Raw genomic sequence first — 17,351 nt, 5'->3', positions numbered from 1 at the left:
TATTTATTTAAGTAGTCTCTACACCCAGCGTGGGGCTGGAATTCACAACAGCGAGATCAAGTGCTGCATGCTCTTCTGACTGAGCCTGTCAGGCTCCCCTAGAACAATGTATTTAATTTGAAATAAACTTGATCAGTTTAAAGATAATAAAATAAATCATATTACAATGGTCCTAAATAATGTATTTGTTGTTATATACATAGAAGACCCAAGGGAACTAATTTTATCTTGCTTTTAATGTTAGTAATATGCCTTTATATTAATTACATGGTGATAATCAGCTTTTAGAATGGGAAATGGAAAAAATATATCTCACTCATAATGGCAACCAAAACTTGAAAGTGTCTTGAAATAAATATAGCAATGTAGCTATAAAAGCTATATGAAGAAAATTATAATATTATTGAAGGATATAAAGCAGGGGTTGAATAAATAGAAAAGTGATAGCACGTTTGTGTATGAGAAGACATCAAATAAAATGAATATTACTTCTTCCCAAATTAATATATAAATATATTAGCATTCCAATTATAATCTAAGCGATAGATGAACTTTTTAAAAACCGGACACAGTTATTTTAAATTTAGTGCACAAAAGCTTTACAGTAATTAATGGAAATAATATAGTTTAGTGGTTAAGAGCATTGGGTGTGGGCTTATATCTGTAATTTGAATCTCAGTTCAACCAACCATTTACTAGCTACATAATCCTAGACATTTTACTTAAATTTTCTAAATCTTTGTTCTGTTAGCAGTAAGATGAGGGCAATGACAGTGTTGACTTTGTAGAGTTAAAAACACATAGTGCTCACTAAGGGTTCTTGTTTGTAGTTGGGGTGGTTATTACTATTACTATCATTGTTAAATATGTTGGAGTTGCCACAGAATTTAGGGGAAGGGGAGAATGGTAAAGGCATTTGGCAAAGAATGGCAATTATTCTGTAAATATTCTGTGATCAAGCCAGTATAACAACAGTGTGGGAGTCAACAGAGATCAGTGGAATAAACTAAGAACAGGTCCAGTTACATATGGATTCTTTTTTTTTTTTTTTTAGTGTGTTTATTTAGAGAGAGAGAAAGCGAGTGGGAGAGAGGGAAGGGGACAGAGAGAGAGAGAGAAAATCCCAAGTAACCTCCATGCTGTCAGCACAGAGCCTGATGTGGGATACAAAGTTCAAAGACCAAAAACCAATCCACCAACCAACCAACCAAAAAGGAGACTAGGAGAAAATAAGTATCAATGTAGGATTTTTGGAAGCAAATAACTGAAAATCTCATTCAGAATAACTTCAACTCTAAGGATGTTATTAACACACTTTGCAAGAAGTCTAGGGGCAAAATGGTTCTGCAGCATTAGTTCAGTAGTTCAGACGCCTCATCAATGATCCAGGTTTGTTTCTGTTTTTCTGTTCTCTCCTCATTGTGTTGGCTTTTGTCATCAAGTGTATCTCTTCATTGTGTCCTTTCTTCTTTCCAATATTTGAAAATACTGCACAGTAAAGGATTTGATGACAGTGAACCAAGTCATAATAAAATCATCCCAAGTTGTACATTTGTTTCTCATTTTTCTTTTCTTTAGTGGAAGAAAAAAGTCAACTAAGGAAGTGTTGTAATAATGAAAACAAGTTCCACAGACAAGGAACAAAACATAATAACTGCACTCAGGCATTTATGATGTATGTGGCCCACTGCATTTGTAAGGAAAACTAAACAAGAATATGGAAGATCAGATTCTGGATAATTTAGACAAAATCAATCAATTACTGAATAAGAAAGTATTATTAACCTACTCTTGGGAGTCACTTAGTAAGATTTAATTACTCCCTGTACATGTTTAAAGTCCTATAGATTCTTTACATAGAAATAATACTTTGCTAAAGAAGGACTGAATATTTAGCCAGATCAAATTTAAGAAAAAAACCTTGAGTTTCATCACAAGCTGTTAAAGCTATTATTTTGTACTAGGTGACACCCCGTTTAACATCGACCATATTGTTAATAGTTATGGGATTTTATTGAATTAATGAGACTGTTATCATGTAGTAGAATGTCTTGCTGAGTTAATTGAAACTGCAGAGATTATATAAATGGTATTAATGAACTTTGACTGCCTGATGCCTCAGCTTTAATAAAGACTGCTTGGTGGGCTAAATGAACACAGGCAGATAAAAGAACAGGTTCAATTTTGTGAGCCTACAGGCTGTTGATGAAGAAAACTTCGTTACCTTTATGTTCAACTGGCATGAGTTTGGAGTGCAGTGACTACTAACGATCCAGCAGGGATAAAGACTTTAAGCAAGCAGAAATGCTGATGGTATAGATGAAAGCAAAATACACATTTTGGGAACCAATAAGTATACTAGACAATATATTGTGTTTTATTATGCTTTGTCAAATTAGAGCATATTGAATTTATGATCATTCTTTCTAAATAGTTCTCTTTTCCTTTAAAGATGCCTATACACTTGCCAGTTGCAATTATTAATCAGGTTTTACTAGTCTAGAATTAAGAGTAAAACCAACAATCTCTTCAAGTCTATTTGAGAAAATACCCCCAGTTTAGTTAGAAGTCAACAGTGAATTTGTAAAAGGTCGTCCTAATGATATTCAGGGAACTCTTAATTTCCATTATACAAAGAGCACCCTTATTGATTTGGTATATGGTTTAATGTTCTCCTTTTTTTCATTTCTCATATTGTAGTTCAACTTTTACCAGTACATTGCTATATGGAGAGGTAGATATTTAATCAGCCAGTCACCATCCAGTGAATACCTTCTATGTGGTGAGCCTGTAGCAGGAGCTAGATTTTTGTATCTACACATAGATATCATTTATCACAGTTTATAATTGTATAGTCATTTCTGTGCTTATTTTATTATTGTGTGTCTTGCTGTCTAGACTGCAAGCTCCATAATGGTTAGGAACTTGCCCACTTCGTTTACATTTGTGTTCTCAGCATTATCATAGGTAGCTAATAATTAGTTAATTTTTAGAGAGAGGGAGAGAGAGAGAAAGCACGAGTGGGGGGCGGGCAGAGGAAGGGGAGAGAGAATCTTAAGCAGGCTCCACACCCAGCATGGAGCTGGACTCAGGGCTCGATCTGATGACTCTGAGACCATGACCTGAGCCAAAATCAAGAGCCCAGTGCTCAACCAACGGGGCCACCCAGGCACCCCTGTTTTTGAAATATGAATTTGGAAGATGAATGATGCATGAGCAAATAGAGACTCTGTATAGTGTCTCAGAAACCAGAAGGAAGAGAAAATTTAAAGAGGGTTGGAAGATGCATTTAGGCAAAAACTCATTCTTGTTAAACCAGCCATTAGTTAGAGAATACATTGAGAGGGAAAAGACCCAATCAGAGGATCAACCATCAGCAACAACAAAAACCTAGTGAGAAACTAAGCAGTTTTACCAACTTTTGGGCTAGAAAATGTGTTGTTCTTTAAAATACCTATTTTCTTCAAGTTAATGTTAATGCAATGCCAATAAAAATTGCAGTATTTTGTTTAGCATTTTATTTAAATGATACTTCAGCTTACCTTCTAATTAGAATAGACAAGATAATTTTGAGAAAAAGAATAGAAAATATGGCAGACTAGAATATTTTGCAGCTCAAGTCATTAAAATAGTAAAGTTCTTGTCAATAATGAACAAACCAATGGAATGCCAGTAAAAGCTGAGAAAAAACAAGCTCTAGCAATTCAGTGTATGGTAAAGATGACATTTCACAACTCTTGGGAGAAGATGGGTTATTCAAGAATTAGTTGAACTCTTGCAGAGAAAAATACCGATTTATTCTTCAGGGCAAAAATAAATACCGGATGGGTAAAGAATTAGCTGTGAAAAAGAATACTACGTACTCACCTAACCTCGATATAAGGAAGGTCTTCTTAGGCATGGAAGCAAAACAAGAAGCCATGAAGGATGATGTCTTGATTTGACAGTTTTAAAGAATACAGCTTCACTGTGACATAAGATATCATCAAGATTAGAAGACAAATGATGAATGTGGACAAGCATATGTAACAGAAATGACTACAGGTTCCTATCCTGAGTTGGTGAAGAACTATAACAAATCATCAGGAAAAAGGAAACACTTCATTAGGAGAAAATGGGCAATTCATTAAATAAAAATGGTCAATAAAATTTTTGTCAGTCTCACTAGCATTTAAGTAAGGTAAACCATTTGACTATGAAGTTTTAAATGATTAAAATAAAACAAAACACTACAAGTTAGGATGTATGAAGTGGCAACTTTTATGCCCTAAAGTGAGGGAGTTCTTTCTGAAGGGCAGCTTAATTGTGTATATATCAGAGACTTTAACAAATGTCTTTACTCACTTACCCAGAAATTCTACTTCTAGGGACTTTATCCTAAGTTAATGATCAGAAATAGGCAAAAAGATTACCATAAGGATATCTAGCATAGTTTTTAATTTCTTTCTTTTGGTCCTTCCTTCCTTCCTTCCTTCCTTTCTCCTTGTCATTTTCTCTTTTTTTTTTTCCTTTTCTGTAGGTACAGTAAATACAAGTACTATAGTAAGTAGCTTGTACTTTGATGATTAAATTATGGCCCTTGGTGTTTGGAATACTTTGAGATTATTCCAGGAGAATAAACACCTCATGATGATTTTAAAGCATACTTAGCAGCACTTAATTCCATTTTTTTCTGGATCTCTACCATGCTCTTCTAAGGGATCATCAAATAGTCATTTAAAGTTTTGTTTATTAAGGACGTGGTTAATTAAAAAGATTGAAGTGGTGTGTGGTAATTTGTCTTAATCACAAGTAACTATTCAATGTATCAGAGATTATTTTGCACAAATGTCATAAAGTCCTAATTCAAGGCTAGTGATAACTTATGAATGAACTCTGACAGAGTTCACTTTCATCTTATTTTGTGCTGACCACTAGCTTTCTAAGAATAGCCTGGTGCTTCTAGGATGTACAGAGGGTTGTGCGACTGCCCTTCCATCATGGGAAGTCTCTGCTTCCGCCAGTGAAACTCTTCTCTTTGCTTCCATATTTTATTTTTATTTCCTATAAAGGTGGTGTTTTGTCTTATTTTTTTAAATAAAAGATCATCCATAATTATTAAGCAAAAGGAAAGTGATAATTTACTCACTTTAAGAGGCAGAAAAGAATATAGTCTATTTTTAACTTGTTAAATATGTTTTCTGATGCTTAAGGGGGGAAAAACATTTCATTTAAAAGGCAAATTATTTACCTTTTCCACAATAAAGGATAAATAATGAATTTTTAGAGATAGCTTAGTAACTAATATGCTTTTTTGTTTCTGTGCCTATTCGTGTAATTCATGGGTAACACCAATATAAGGAAAAAGAAAATACAATTGATGAATTCACTAAATAAATTGAACAGTAACCTTATAGTTGAAGTAGACAGGAAAGAAATTATGGTCGTTTTCAGATTAAACATGTTGAAAATCATACTTCGAAAACTTTGTTTGCTGTCATACCTGCTAGAGATTGTTTCTTTTATTATCCAGCATTTCCAGCTAGCTGACTTCAGCTCTTCCTAAATCTACAGACATCCTAATTTTGAGCCATTATGTAATGAAAACACTGGATATAATTTCTTTAGGTCTACAGTTCTCAGTTGCCCTTCTTGCTGCAGATCTTTACACTGTAGCTCATGATTATAATTTGCATAAATGAAATTCATATTTATGAATACAGATCCTGAAGCAACTGACAGGTGCAAGGTTGTCTGCCATGCCAATTTATTGTTTGTTGTGTCATTTACACGAGAACTGTTCTCCGTGTTTTAAAGAAGAAGAATTTGTGCTGTGGTTGAATTGGAATCAAATTCTGAAAGTAAATAAAATCTCATTTTGTAGCTTTTCATTTTATGCATTTCTCTAAAATATGGAAATGTTGGTAGTAAGGATCAGTTGAAGAAGCATTTCACTGAGCCTATTCTGTCCACTGGTGGACCCTCAGCATCTTCCCCCTCTCATTTGTCTTGCTCTTACGTTTCAGGGCATGCACGAGCTCTTAGCGCCTATAGTCTTTATCCTCCACTGTGACCACCAAGCTTTTCTTCATGCCAGTGAGTCTGCCCAACCAAGGCAAGTTTTTATATGAGCTCCATCTGTTTTTTAAGCCTTGCGGTAATCATTTTAACCTCAGAATCTTTTACGTTGAAGGTACTTTTATAAATTGTAACCATTTGGTTGTGTTTCATGTGGCTGATTATTAATTCCACTTAGTAGTTGTAGTCCTATGGGCTATGGGCAAATTTGTAATTGTAATAGTATTTGCAAGTCACAGATCTGTGCCACAGGAAGACATTTAAGTAGCGGATCAAGAAGAAGAAATTTTGGTGTAATGGCAAAGTGCTATTGATTAACAGTATTCATATGTACCATCCTCTAATGAACCATTTTTTCACTACAAGCTTCACAAGCTTTAACTTGATCTGAGATCCTTTCTCCTCACCAGATTTGACTGAGTTCAGGTCATAAATAGGAGGCCAGTACTCCAAAGAACCCCAGTCTATAAATAAACAAAAATGGTTTGCCATGTTTTTGAGATACGTTAATTTCTTCTTTCTAGCAAATAACTTTAGTAATTGTATTTAACTTAGGCTAATTGTTAGAATTTGTTTTCTAACTTTAAATGCCCTAACTGATGGCCCAGAGAAGTAGCCAGGAAGTATCTTGGGAATGGAAGCTGTGAGATTATAAACTTTTGTCAGAAGGATTCCATAGGCTGACCCATCCATATGCAGAACAGAAAAAATTAACACATAACATCTTATGTGTTTATTTGTATGATTTCTATTAATTAAATATAGCCATCCATTTTGCCCAGCATAAATTAGAGTCTTTGTTAAATTAACTTTTGTTTACTGTATTATAGGTTAGTATTTTCTAGCTCATTTTGAGTTTTTCTAATTTTACTGAGTTTATTGGATCTGACTAGAGCACTTGTATCTTAATTACCCTTTATTCAGTTATTCTAAAGTATGATATGGATGAAGTTAGTATTGTGATCCTATTTTCATGCCAGTTTTTATCTTTTTCAAAATGTGTACATACATCATAGTCCACAGGAAAGTACAGATGATTGAAAATTACTTTTAAATAATTTGGACATGCTGCTTTAGCAGTTTCAAGCCATTGAAAGGTAAAAGCAACACTAAAATTTGAAAGAGGTACTGTCACTGATTAATGGGTATTAAAATATAATAAAAATAGAAGCCGTTAAAAGAAAAAAATGTTTTCATATGGTATATTTGGCCAGTAAGTAAATATTTGTTTTGTTTTGCTTTGTTTTAGAAAAACAAAATACATTGTGAAGTAACCAATTTATTCTAGATCAGACACATTCAAGGAATATATTGTCACATTTTGTATTTTTTATTTGTAGCAATTAGTTATTTCATCGTGGTACAGACAAGGTACCTAGTTTGTTTTTGATCTTTCTAGAAAGAGAAGATTTCATTTGTTAATGTAATTGATTTTTTTATTTAGAAAGGATGATTTTTTTTCATATACACATTATATGAAAGTTGGCTTATGAGTATAGAATAAGGTAACCTCTGCAGCATCCCCTTCTATTAAAAACATTATACATTTTGATTATTTGTATTGCTTTTTCAAGTGAGGAGATGAAAACTCTCTTGAACCCTGAGTATCTGGAACATGATGCCTAGTAAGTACAAAAGCTTTCTATTATGTTACTTTTTTTACACCATTTCTACTTTAATAAGGGTTTAACATTAACACTGTATTATTTTTCTAATTTTTAGTGCAATGTTCTCACAACTTATGGAAACTGCTGAACCTTGGTTTTCTACTTTTGAGCATGATGGTCAAAAGGTAAATATTATAGTACAGATATTTTCAATATATTTGGGGGGGAAACAAATGATTTCAGTAAGTAGCAGCATCTAATCAGAGAAGCAAAGCCATTATTACTACTATAAAAAACCAAAAATTTAAAAATACTTACAGAATAAGATTGAATTGGGGATCTAAACCATGTTGCTAGTAATATTGGCAGATGTACAATGGTAGTATAAGAAATTGCATATAAATAGAAAATTTATTTTATATGTATATGTATTATCCATGCAATGGATCTTCTTTAAAAATCATTGTAAATTTTAAACGAAGTGCATTTATCTACTTGATCTGTTGTTATCCTAGTGAGTTGATAGACAGACATGTTGTTACTGAAGTGCATAGATTAACTTTTTACCAGATAGGTTGTCTTATTTTTACTAATGCATCACTATTGAATTTATACATTTAGCATCAATACCATTTATCCTTACTCTCTCTTATTCTTTTTAACTATAAATTTTATTGTGTGATGTAACTGATATACCATAACATTCTCCTTTTTAAAGTGTACAATTTAGTAGTTTAGAATATTCACAGGATTGTGCAAATGCCCTTACTATCTAATTTGAAAATATTTTCATCACCATAGAAGGAAATCCCATACCCATTAGCATACTCTGCATTCTCCTACTCCCCGGGGTCTCTGGCATCACTGATGTACTTTCACTTTCTATGAACTTGCCTATTCTGGACATTTCATGTAAATGGAACCATATCATATGTGGCCTCTTGTGATTGACTCCTTTCACTAACATAAAGTTTTCAGTGTTCGTTTATGTTGTAGCACGCATCAGTACTTCATTCCTTTTCATGGCTGAGTAATATTTCACTATGTGAATATACCACATTTTGTTTATCCATACATCAGTTGATGGACATTTCGGTTCTTTCCCTTTCTGGCTATTAGAATAATGTCACTATGAACATTTGTGTATAAACTTTGTGTCAACACATGTTTTCAGTGCTCTTGGCATTCCTCTGGGAGTAGAATTGCTGAGTTAACTGATATTTTAAGTAAACATATATGCTAACTTAGATCATTACGGTGTTTTCATGGTTATTACACGATATCGGAAAAATTGCCAATTATGCTGGCAAGGGATGTCATTAAGAGTTTTTGGTAAATTTTTTTCTATATGATTCATTTGCTTTATGTTGGTGTGATTGTTTGCATTCTGGTCAGGAACCATATATTCTTCTGTCACTTTATTCCATCTTTTAAAAACTGAAAGGGATAACTAATGCTTTTTATGCCTTTGGTCTAGATCAGGGCAGACTACTGCCTGTAGGCCAATTTGGTCTGCCATCTGTTTTTATACAGCTTGGGAGCTAAGCATGACTTTTACATTATTAAATGGTTGAAAACTATCAAAAGAAGAATAATATTTTGTGACATATGAAAATTATATGGAGTTCAAATTTCCATGTCCATAAAAAAAGTTTTACTGGGATACATCCATGCCTGTTGGTTTCCGTAGTGTCTATGGCCGCTTGCTCATTACAACTGCTCATTACAGAGTTGAGTAGTTGCAACACAGACTGTAACCTCTAAAGCCTAAAATACTTGCTGTCTGGCCTGTACAGAGAAAATTTGCTGACCTTCAGCCTAGGTGATAAAATCTTTCTTCAGCAATATGTCAACATTTTACATTCTGTCAGGATTATAAGAGGTGAAACTTGTAAGCATATTTGATAAAATACTGTGTTTTAGAACAGTGTATTTATTCTTGTCAGGTGATTTGATGAAGTCACAGACTTATGTGAAAAATCAAAATTTTGAACAAAAAGTATTTTAATACATTTAGATAAAAGCATCCTGATCATGCAGGGGTCAATTGTATTTTATAACTGTTTCACAGTATCTGCGAAACTGAATGATAAAAATGTGAGCATTACCACTTTTCAGTTTCACCCATTCATGCTGATATCACTGAGTCAAGTTCATGAAATGGCTAAGACGACACAAAAAAGGATATCCATTTTATCAATGAACATATAGATGTGACCTCTGAAGAGTTATATTAATTACTTGCATATATCGATAATATATTCCTAGAAAGCACATCTAATAAATCCGTTCTTCGTCCTCCCCTTTTTATTCTATGTCTTGACCCTGTCACCTTTTTAAAAAGAAGTTTGAGCTTCATACACTTCTCTCTCTTTCAGTTCTTCTCTGCTCTGTATGCTGCCTAGGTTAGCAGACATACTTTCCTTAAGACTTTCTTGATGAAGAAAGCAGTGTGTTGGTTTATATAATGGTGTATAATTATCTCGCTGAATCCCTGTAACTGGCACTGACCTGTAGACCACATTTTGAGTACCACTTAATAAATGGTTAAAGGTTGCTGGTTTTGTTGATACTTGTAGCTGACCCATTTGATTAGATCTGTGAAATGCAAATGGCATTTTTTATTCTAAATCCTGAAGGTAAGGGATATCTAATATTAACTATTTTCTCTTTTGATTTCACTGTTACATAAACTGTTTATCATTTAAGTGATCATGAGCATTACTTGTGAGTTTCTTGAATTTAAGAAATGTTGTTGTAAGTATTAGCACAGGGGACATGTTTTCAAACTACAGTTTATATACACCTAGAGTCTTAGGCTACTCATGAGTCTCTACTAAGCATTTGAAAAATGGACCTCATATACTATTGATTTAGTGACAACTCATTCTGTTCAACCTGGAAATTGATTACATGCTTTCATTAAGTTAAACGTTTTTAACAGGTTAATTTAGGATCTGTTCTCTCCAAAGCCACTGATTGCATCTCTACAGAAGTATGTTTATTTAAGACCCTTACAAAATGGCTAGATCTAGTGATCTGTTTCTCATGTGATTGACAGAAACCCTGCCTGAGCTCATTGCCTCCACCTGACACAGTATGGTATTCAGCCACATGAGGTTCTTCATTAAAGAAAAGCTACATGACTAAAATGAGTAAAATGTTGAATTGTTCTTTTTTTTTTTTTTTTTTTTTTTTGGTAGAAAGAGAAAGCGTGCATGTGTGTGCACACAAGTGAGTGGGGGAAGGGCAGAGGGACAGGCTCCATGCTGGGCATGATCTCCTTCTCCAAGGGCTCCTACTCTGGGCTCGATCTCATGACCGTAAGATCATGACCTGAGATGAAATCAAGAGTCGAAGGCTTAACCTACTGAGCCACCCACATGCCTGACTTCTTCATTTTTAAAGGAAAGTTGGCTTCAGAGAAACACTATCTTTTGAATGTGAATGGTGCCTTACAATTAACATGAATTCTCCACCGCCCCCCCCAGATTATTTCAATTTAGTATCAGGAAAAATGTTAGCAAGAATTATAATTTTTTTGAAAATTATAGCACCCTATCATCTGAAGAGAATACTCAATAATATAAAATGAGACAAAGGTGTCTTGGTTGTGTTATTTTTATAATAAATGACCACAATATAGAGGTATCTTTTTCTCCTGTCTATACGAATTAACAGAAACTAATTGAGCCATAAAAATCGGTATGGTCTTATATCCCTAAATGCACTTTAGGAAGTACAAAGGACTACATTTCTTTTTAAGACTTGAAATGATCCTGGAAAGACAGATGGAACCTCTTCCAGGAAATTTTTCTTTCTGCTAACACATGCCCCTCCTCCTCTGTACTTTGTACCAGCCTGATTAGTGATTGCTCCTATGTGGAATTTAAGGTTTTTTTGTTAGTCTTCCTCTTCCCTGCCCCTTCAAGGGCAAGAGCTTTACCTTCATTATTTTTGTGCCGCTGAATTTGGTCCAGTGATGAAAAGATGATGTTCCTTTTGGAGATCTCACAGTTTAGGAGGCAGAGAAGTAGAAATGGATACTGTAGTAGTAAAGAAGATGATGAAATAGAACCTGACACTTGAGCCAAATCTTTAAATACACTGGGGAGCTTCTCTGTGGGAACACTGGGGAAGGGATATTTCAGGTAAAAGCATGGCATCCCCAGGATCTCTGGGAGCACAGTGAGAGTAGAGGTTGGCCAGATAATGAAAGGCCTCATAGACCTGGCTCAGGAATATGCCTTTTGTTTTTTGCTTTTGTTTTCTTTTCCTGAAGAGCTATTTAAAAAGTTTTCAGAAGGGGAATTTGGCATACTCCAATATCTTTTTTAGATGGATTACCAGACATTTTGGAAGATAGATTTAAAAGCAGACCAGGGCACTTGGATGGCTCAGTTGGTTAAGCATCCGACTTTGGCTCAGATCATGAACTCATGGTTTGTGGGTTTGCGCCCCGCATCAGACTCTGCACTGACAACTTAGAGCCTAGAGCCTACTTTGGATTCCCTCTTTCTCTCTCTCTCTCTCTCTCTCTCTCTCTGCCCCTCCCCCACTTGCGCTCTTCTTTCTCAGAAATAAATAAACATTTAAAAAAATAAATAAATAAAAGCAGACCAAATTAGGGGCAGTGAGACCAGTTAGGAGGAAAGAAATGGTGAGGACCCCAAATCAGGTTATAATAGTCAAGCTGTAGGAGAGAAGACATAGTAAAAGTGTCTTAAGTTGTTCTGAGGAGATAAAATTGGCAAAAGCAGGTGTTCTTATTGGAGGATGGTTTGTGGTAGGTACGGCGAAAGGATGAACATATTTTTGAGCAGAAGATGATAAACTCGGTTGTGGGCCTCGTGAATTAGAGACCCTTTTGCAACCTAAGATTCCTTGCCAACATGCGAATGTATGGGAGAGAACCCAAGAGGCTTCTAAGTTATAAATACAGATTTAGAAGTCTTTGGAAAAGTGGGTATTGGTTGAAGCACTGTGTATGAGTGAGATCAGTCAGGGAATCACATGCAAGTAGAGAATCAAACTAAGACCAGATCTGTATGAAAGAGCAGAGTTGCAAAGCAGAAACAAAAGTTTGAGCTAGAGAAATAGAATGAGGATGAGTGGTAAGCAGGTAGTCACAAGAGAATGATGCTGTAAATCCCAAGATGGGAGAGAGATAGAAATTGAGGGCTCAGAATAAGAAAGGGTCACACATAATAGGGAAAATCATCAGACTCGGGATAGTTGAAGTTTCCATGAAAGAATTAGAAAGGGTATAGACTTATCTTTCTTAACTTGGGCTATGGAATGGGAGGAAGGAAAGTTGTAGTCAGCTACGTAGTTGTTGTTTTTTTGTTTTGTTTTTTTGTTTTTAGCTCAGCTACACTCTTGGTCTGGAGAGTTTAAAACTCTTCCTATTCAACTATAATTAATCAAAGGGCCGTTAGAAAATACCTTCTTTTCTAATACTAGTTTCCTTTTTTTCCTGACTTTTTTATAGTTTTGAGAGCTCAAAGTAAAGCAGTTTTCATTTGCTGTTTTTCATGTTTAAATTTTATGCCACAAGAAATACCTTTTCATCAGAGTATTCCACTTAGGTATGATGGCTGATTAGACAGATTGGCTGTAGACAAGTAGATTAGCAGCCGCTGTAGCGAAAATTATCTTGAAAAATATTTAATTTAATAATTTAATACTTAATGTCACCAGAGAAACTGGTCAAGGGAAGACAGGTAGAAAATATTTTAGAAGGCATTTCCTGGCCTTTACATTATGTGCACAATTCATGTGTATGACGATCAGCATATGATTCCACAGTTTAAGCATTTGTCATGAGATGATTGTCATGAGTTTTTGGTTCTTATTTAAGCTTCCATAGGTAAGTACATTCAAGAATGATGTTTATACATTTGCTCATTTCATATTGAAATAACACATGCTCCATTTTTTCTGTTTGTAGGGAAAAGAAACACTGATGACTCCCATCCCCTTTGCTAGACCACAGGATTTAGGGCCAACGATTGCTATTGTTACTAAAGTCAACCAGATCCAGGATCATCTACTGAAGAAGCATGATATTGAGCTTTATATGCACTTGAACAGACTAGAAATCGCGCCACAGATATATGGGTTGTAAGTACTAAAGTTTACGTTTCAGCTATATCTAACTATGACTTAGGGTGGTTTCTGTATGTCTCAGATTCATAGAGGTAAGAGCTGGAATTATTCCAGCTCCACTTCATTTCCTATGTCTGTTGTGTCCTATGTGCCAGGCCTTGTGCTCATTGCTTTCACAGATGATATTTCATCAAATATTCCCATTAACCTTGTCAATTTAGTGTCATATGAGGTAAGAAACTTAAGGCTTACACTGTGTTTATGCATATTAAATAGTGAGGTCATAATTCAGATCCAGGAAGGATTGGCTCCATAATCTGCAGAGCCCAGTGTAAAATAAAAATGAATATCCCCCTTAAAAAAAATTAGTAAGAATTTCAGGATGGCAACAACAGATCATTAAACCAAGCATTCTAAGAAGGGCAGAGTCACACAGGCCATACACACATGGAACCAGCCCCAAACCCAGCCAGTCCTGCAGTCTATCCATGTGTTTTCCATTTTATTGGGAATTGCATTTGTAGAAGTGAGCTGAATGTTCCTCAGGGTGAACACAATATGGTAATCATCTTCAGCCATGAAACTTTTGTAACATGCTATCGCAGAAGAATAGGGAGCCAAGCGCTCCTCAGAGACGTGTGTTATGTTTGTATGTGTGTTTATTCAGTGGCTTAATAAGATGAGTAGGAAAATTAGAAAGATTGCAGTTCTAATAAATATAAATTTGTGTAGTGCTGCAACATCGAAACAATAAAACATTCATATCTAGTGCTGGACAGTTCCTTGGTAGATATTTTCTGCAATTCCCATCTCTCAATTAGGTAGAACTTGGAAAATAGAGACAATATTATTAAGATGTACATAGTAGATGCTCAGTAAATATGAATTTGTTATTTGAATTACAAAGAATTTCAAAAAATCGAAAGTTTAAGACCAGAGCAGAGTCTGTTTATTTAGCCCAAAGAAATATCAGTGAATGTTTTCTTGATGTTCTCATGTTACGTACAGTCTTTCACTGATAATAACTCTGCTATCTATCATCTCTGGAAACCCTGAACTGTGATTAAAGATGTCTGCTTTTCTGTTTAAATGATGCTTATTTTCATTTCTGTGACTTAAACTTGACTTCAGCATTGAGAGCAGCTCCATCATTCCCATTGGAAATGAGAAAGTTGAGGGTAACATGCATATTGGGCAGTACTGTAAGTTATTAGTGAATCATCATTTACACTTAAAAGCCTGGCTAATGTGTTTGTGATTGTAGACATAAAAATTTATTTTAAAATAGCTGGTGGCAAGGTCAGCAGTTAAATTCTATATTCCTCTCCACTGTGCACTCAAGTGGTTTATTCAGATCCCAAAGCCGATTTTACACCCTCAAAAATTGTTTACTAAAGTCTAGATATTGGTCTTAAATATTGGGGAAAGAATTTAATGTTGGACATACTTATCATTTCTTTGAAATGCTTTATTGTTGGGGCGCCTGGGTGGCGCAGTCGGTTAAGCGTCCGACTTCAGCCAGGTCACGATCTCACGGTCCGTGAGTTCGAGCCCCGCGTCAGGCTCTGGGCTGATGGCTCGGAGCCTGGAGCCTGTTTCCGATTCTGTGTCTCCCTCTCTCTCTGCCCCTCCCGCATTCATGCTCTGTCTCTCTCTGTCCCAAAAATAAAAAAAAAAAAAACAAAAAAAAAAACGTTGAAATGCTTTATTGTTTATTAACTATTCGAGATGGTGCTTTATATTGCAGTGGTGGGTGGCATGGGCTTGGGTAAGATGATTTATAAACCATTATATTCCAGTTTCCTTTTCAGACATTAGTTTCCGTCAGCTTTCTCGTCATCATAATGATTCCTAGAGCTTCTCTGACACCTGACCAGCACCCTCCCAATAAAATTCCATGATCCATGACATAATCATTCTTACTCCTTTCAACTTTATTTTTCAGCAGCAACCATAGCTGACTCATTTATCCCATTATTTTAGTATAGAATCTCATCTGCATTAACTGAAAATGTACAAAATTTTTTTAAACTTTGTTGAAGTCACTCGTTCTCTTAACTGGTCTGTACTGCATTTTATAGTGCAAGGAGTTTATTCACTTCATTTATTAAATTTGATTGTATTATTTCTATTTGTGGGACACAGGTAACTCAATTTTCCTTTGTCTTTATGCTACTTTCAGTTGTACTACTCATCTGTATATTTCCTGTTGATTACTGTTAGAATCTTTGGGGCCAAGGAAAAATATGAGTATAGTATGCAATAGCATTTAGAAGCACAGACTTTGAAATGAAACAGATCTGTTAACCGTTTTGATCCTTGGTTTCTTCGTTTGTGAAATGGATATTGAAAATAATGGTACTTACTTCATCGGGTGTCTATGAGAATTAAATTATAATATACAGAAATCATAGTGCTGAATGTGTAGTAAGCATTCAATATCATTCGGTATATGTTGGCAGTCCTTCTGTTACCATTATCTGTCATTACCATTCCCCAGTTAGGATGTCATGGCTCTGTGAGTATGATGTTCTGCGTGTTTCATGAACCTTTCCACCTCTGGCTTTCTATGTTTTCTTCACCAAAGCATATGAATAGCTTCTACTTAGGTGGAAACTTAACAGCTATCCTTCAGACCAGTGCTTCTAAAGAGCCAGTATAGAGCTGAGGAGTAAACTTCTAGAAACAGATTATAGCAATTTAGCAAAATAATTTTGTGTCCCTAAGGCTAAAAGAATATTGTAGGTTTGTACTTCAGGGAAATGAATTGACATAGTTTGTTTTGTTTTATGTCATAAAAGTAATATTAATCTAAGTAATTGCTGATGCTACTGTCCATTCCTGTTGAAATCAAGCTGGTAATTTAGGCTGACATTCAGTATTCATGCTTAAAAACAATTAGTTGACACTTTGAGTACATTATCCTCAAGTTACAAACACAAAATAATCAATTTTCAGTTAATAAAAACTGCTCTTCTTTAAGATATCAGAATTCATAATAGGCATCATCTAAAATGTGCTTTTGCTTGCCATTTTTTTAACAAAATCCTTATTTTTATTTTCTTAATGTTTATTTATTGAGAGAAAGAGAGAGAGAGAGTGTGTACGCATGCATGCATGAGGGAGGGTCAGAGAGAGAGAATTTGAAGCTCAATCCGAATCTGCCAGCACAGAGCAGGATGCAGGGCTCAGTCCCATGAAACATGAGATCATGACCTGATCCAAAATCAAGAGTCTGATGTTCAACCAACTGAGCCACCCAGGTGCCCCAGAATTTTGATTTTCAAACAAGTATTTTCTTGTATACCAAAATGTTTTAACAAAATTAGAAAACGATATGATAAAAATGCCAATAATGAATGTATCAATGGGAAATGTTATCAGTATTAACAATTTGCATAGAATGGGGAATAAATCATATATATGTGGGAGTTTAAGTCTGATTTATAATATGGTTATAATTATCATTAAGAGATGTTGCAGTTACTCCATTTTTAGAAATAGTTTAGTTCTGTTTTTTGTAAGAGAATATATGTGGAAGTCTCCTGATGTGGCAGATGAGCCATATACAAACATTGT

General features: G+C 34.9%; 1 protein-coding gene across 9 annotated transcripts in view; it reads left to right on the top strand.

The window, feature by feature from the left end:
* The window catches only part of TBC1D5 (TBC1 domain family member 5), a 535,872-nt gene that overhangs the window by 316,776 nt on the left and 201,745 nt on the right, over positions 1-17,351 (top strand). For all 9 annotated transcript variants that reach the window (XM_078432387.2, XM_078432389.2, XM_078432388.2 and 6 more), the window contains 4 exons: positions 6,006-6,094; positions 7,632-7,682; positions 7,780-7,849; positions 13,615-13,787. In XM_078432387.2, coding sequence (XP_078288513.2) covers positions 6,006-6,094; positions 7,632-7,682; positions 7,780-7,849; positions 13,615-13,787 — 383 coding nt within the window. The remainder of the gene's footprint in view (positions 1-6,005; positions 6,095-7,631; positions 7,683-7,779; positions 7,850-13,614; positions 13,788-17,351) is intronic.

This window comes from Panthera onca, chromosome C2, assembly GCF_046562875.1.
Source record: "Panthera onca isolate mPanOnc1 chromosome C2, mPanOnc1 haplotype 2, whole genome shotgun sequence".
Taxonomy (NCBI): domain Eukaryota; kingdom Metazoa; phylum Chordata; class Mammalia; order Carnivora; family Felidae; genus Panthera; species Panthera onca.
This window is presented reverse-complemented; position numbering and strand designations above follow the sequence as displayed.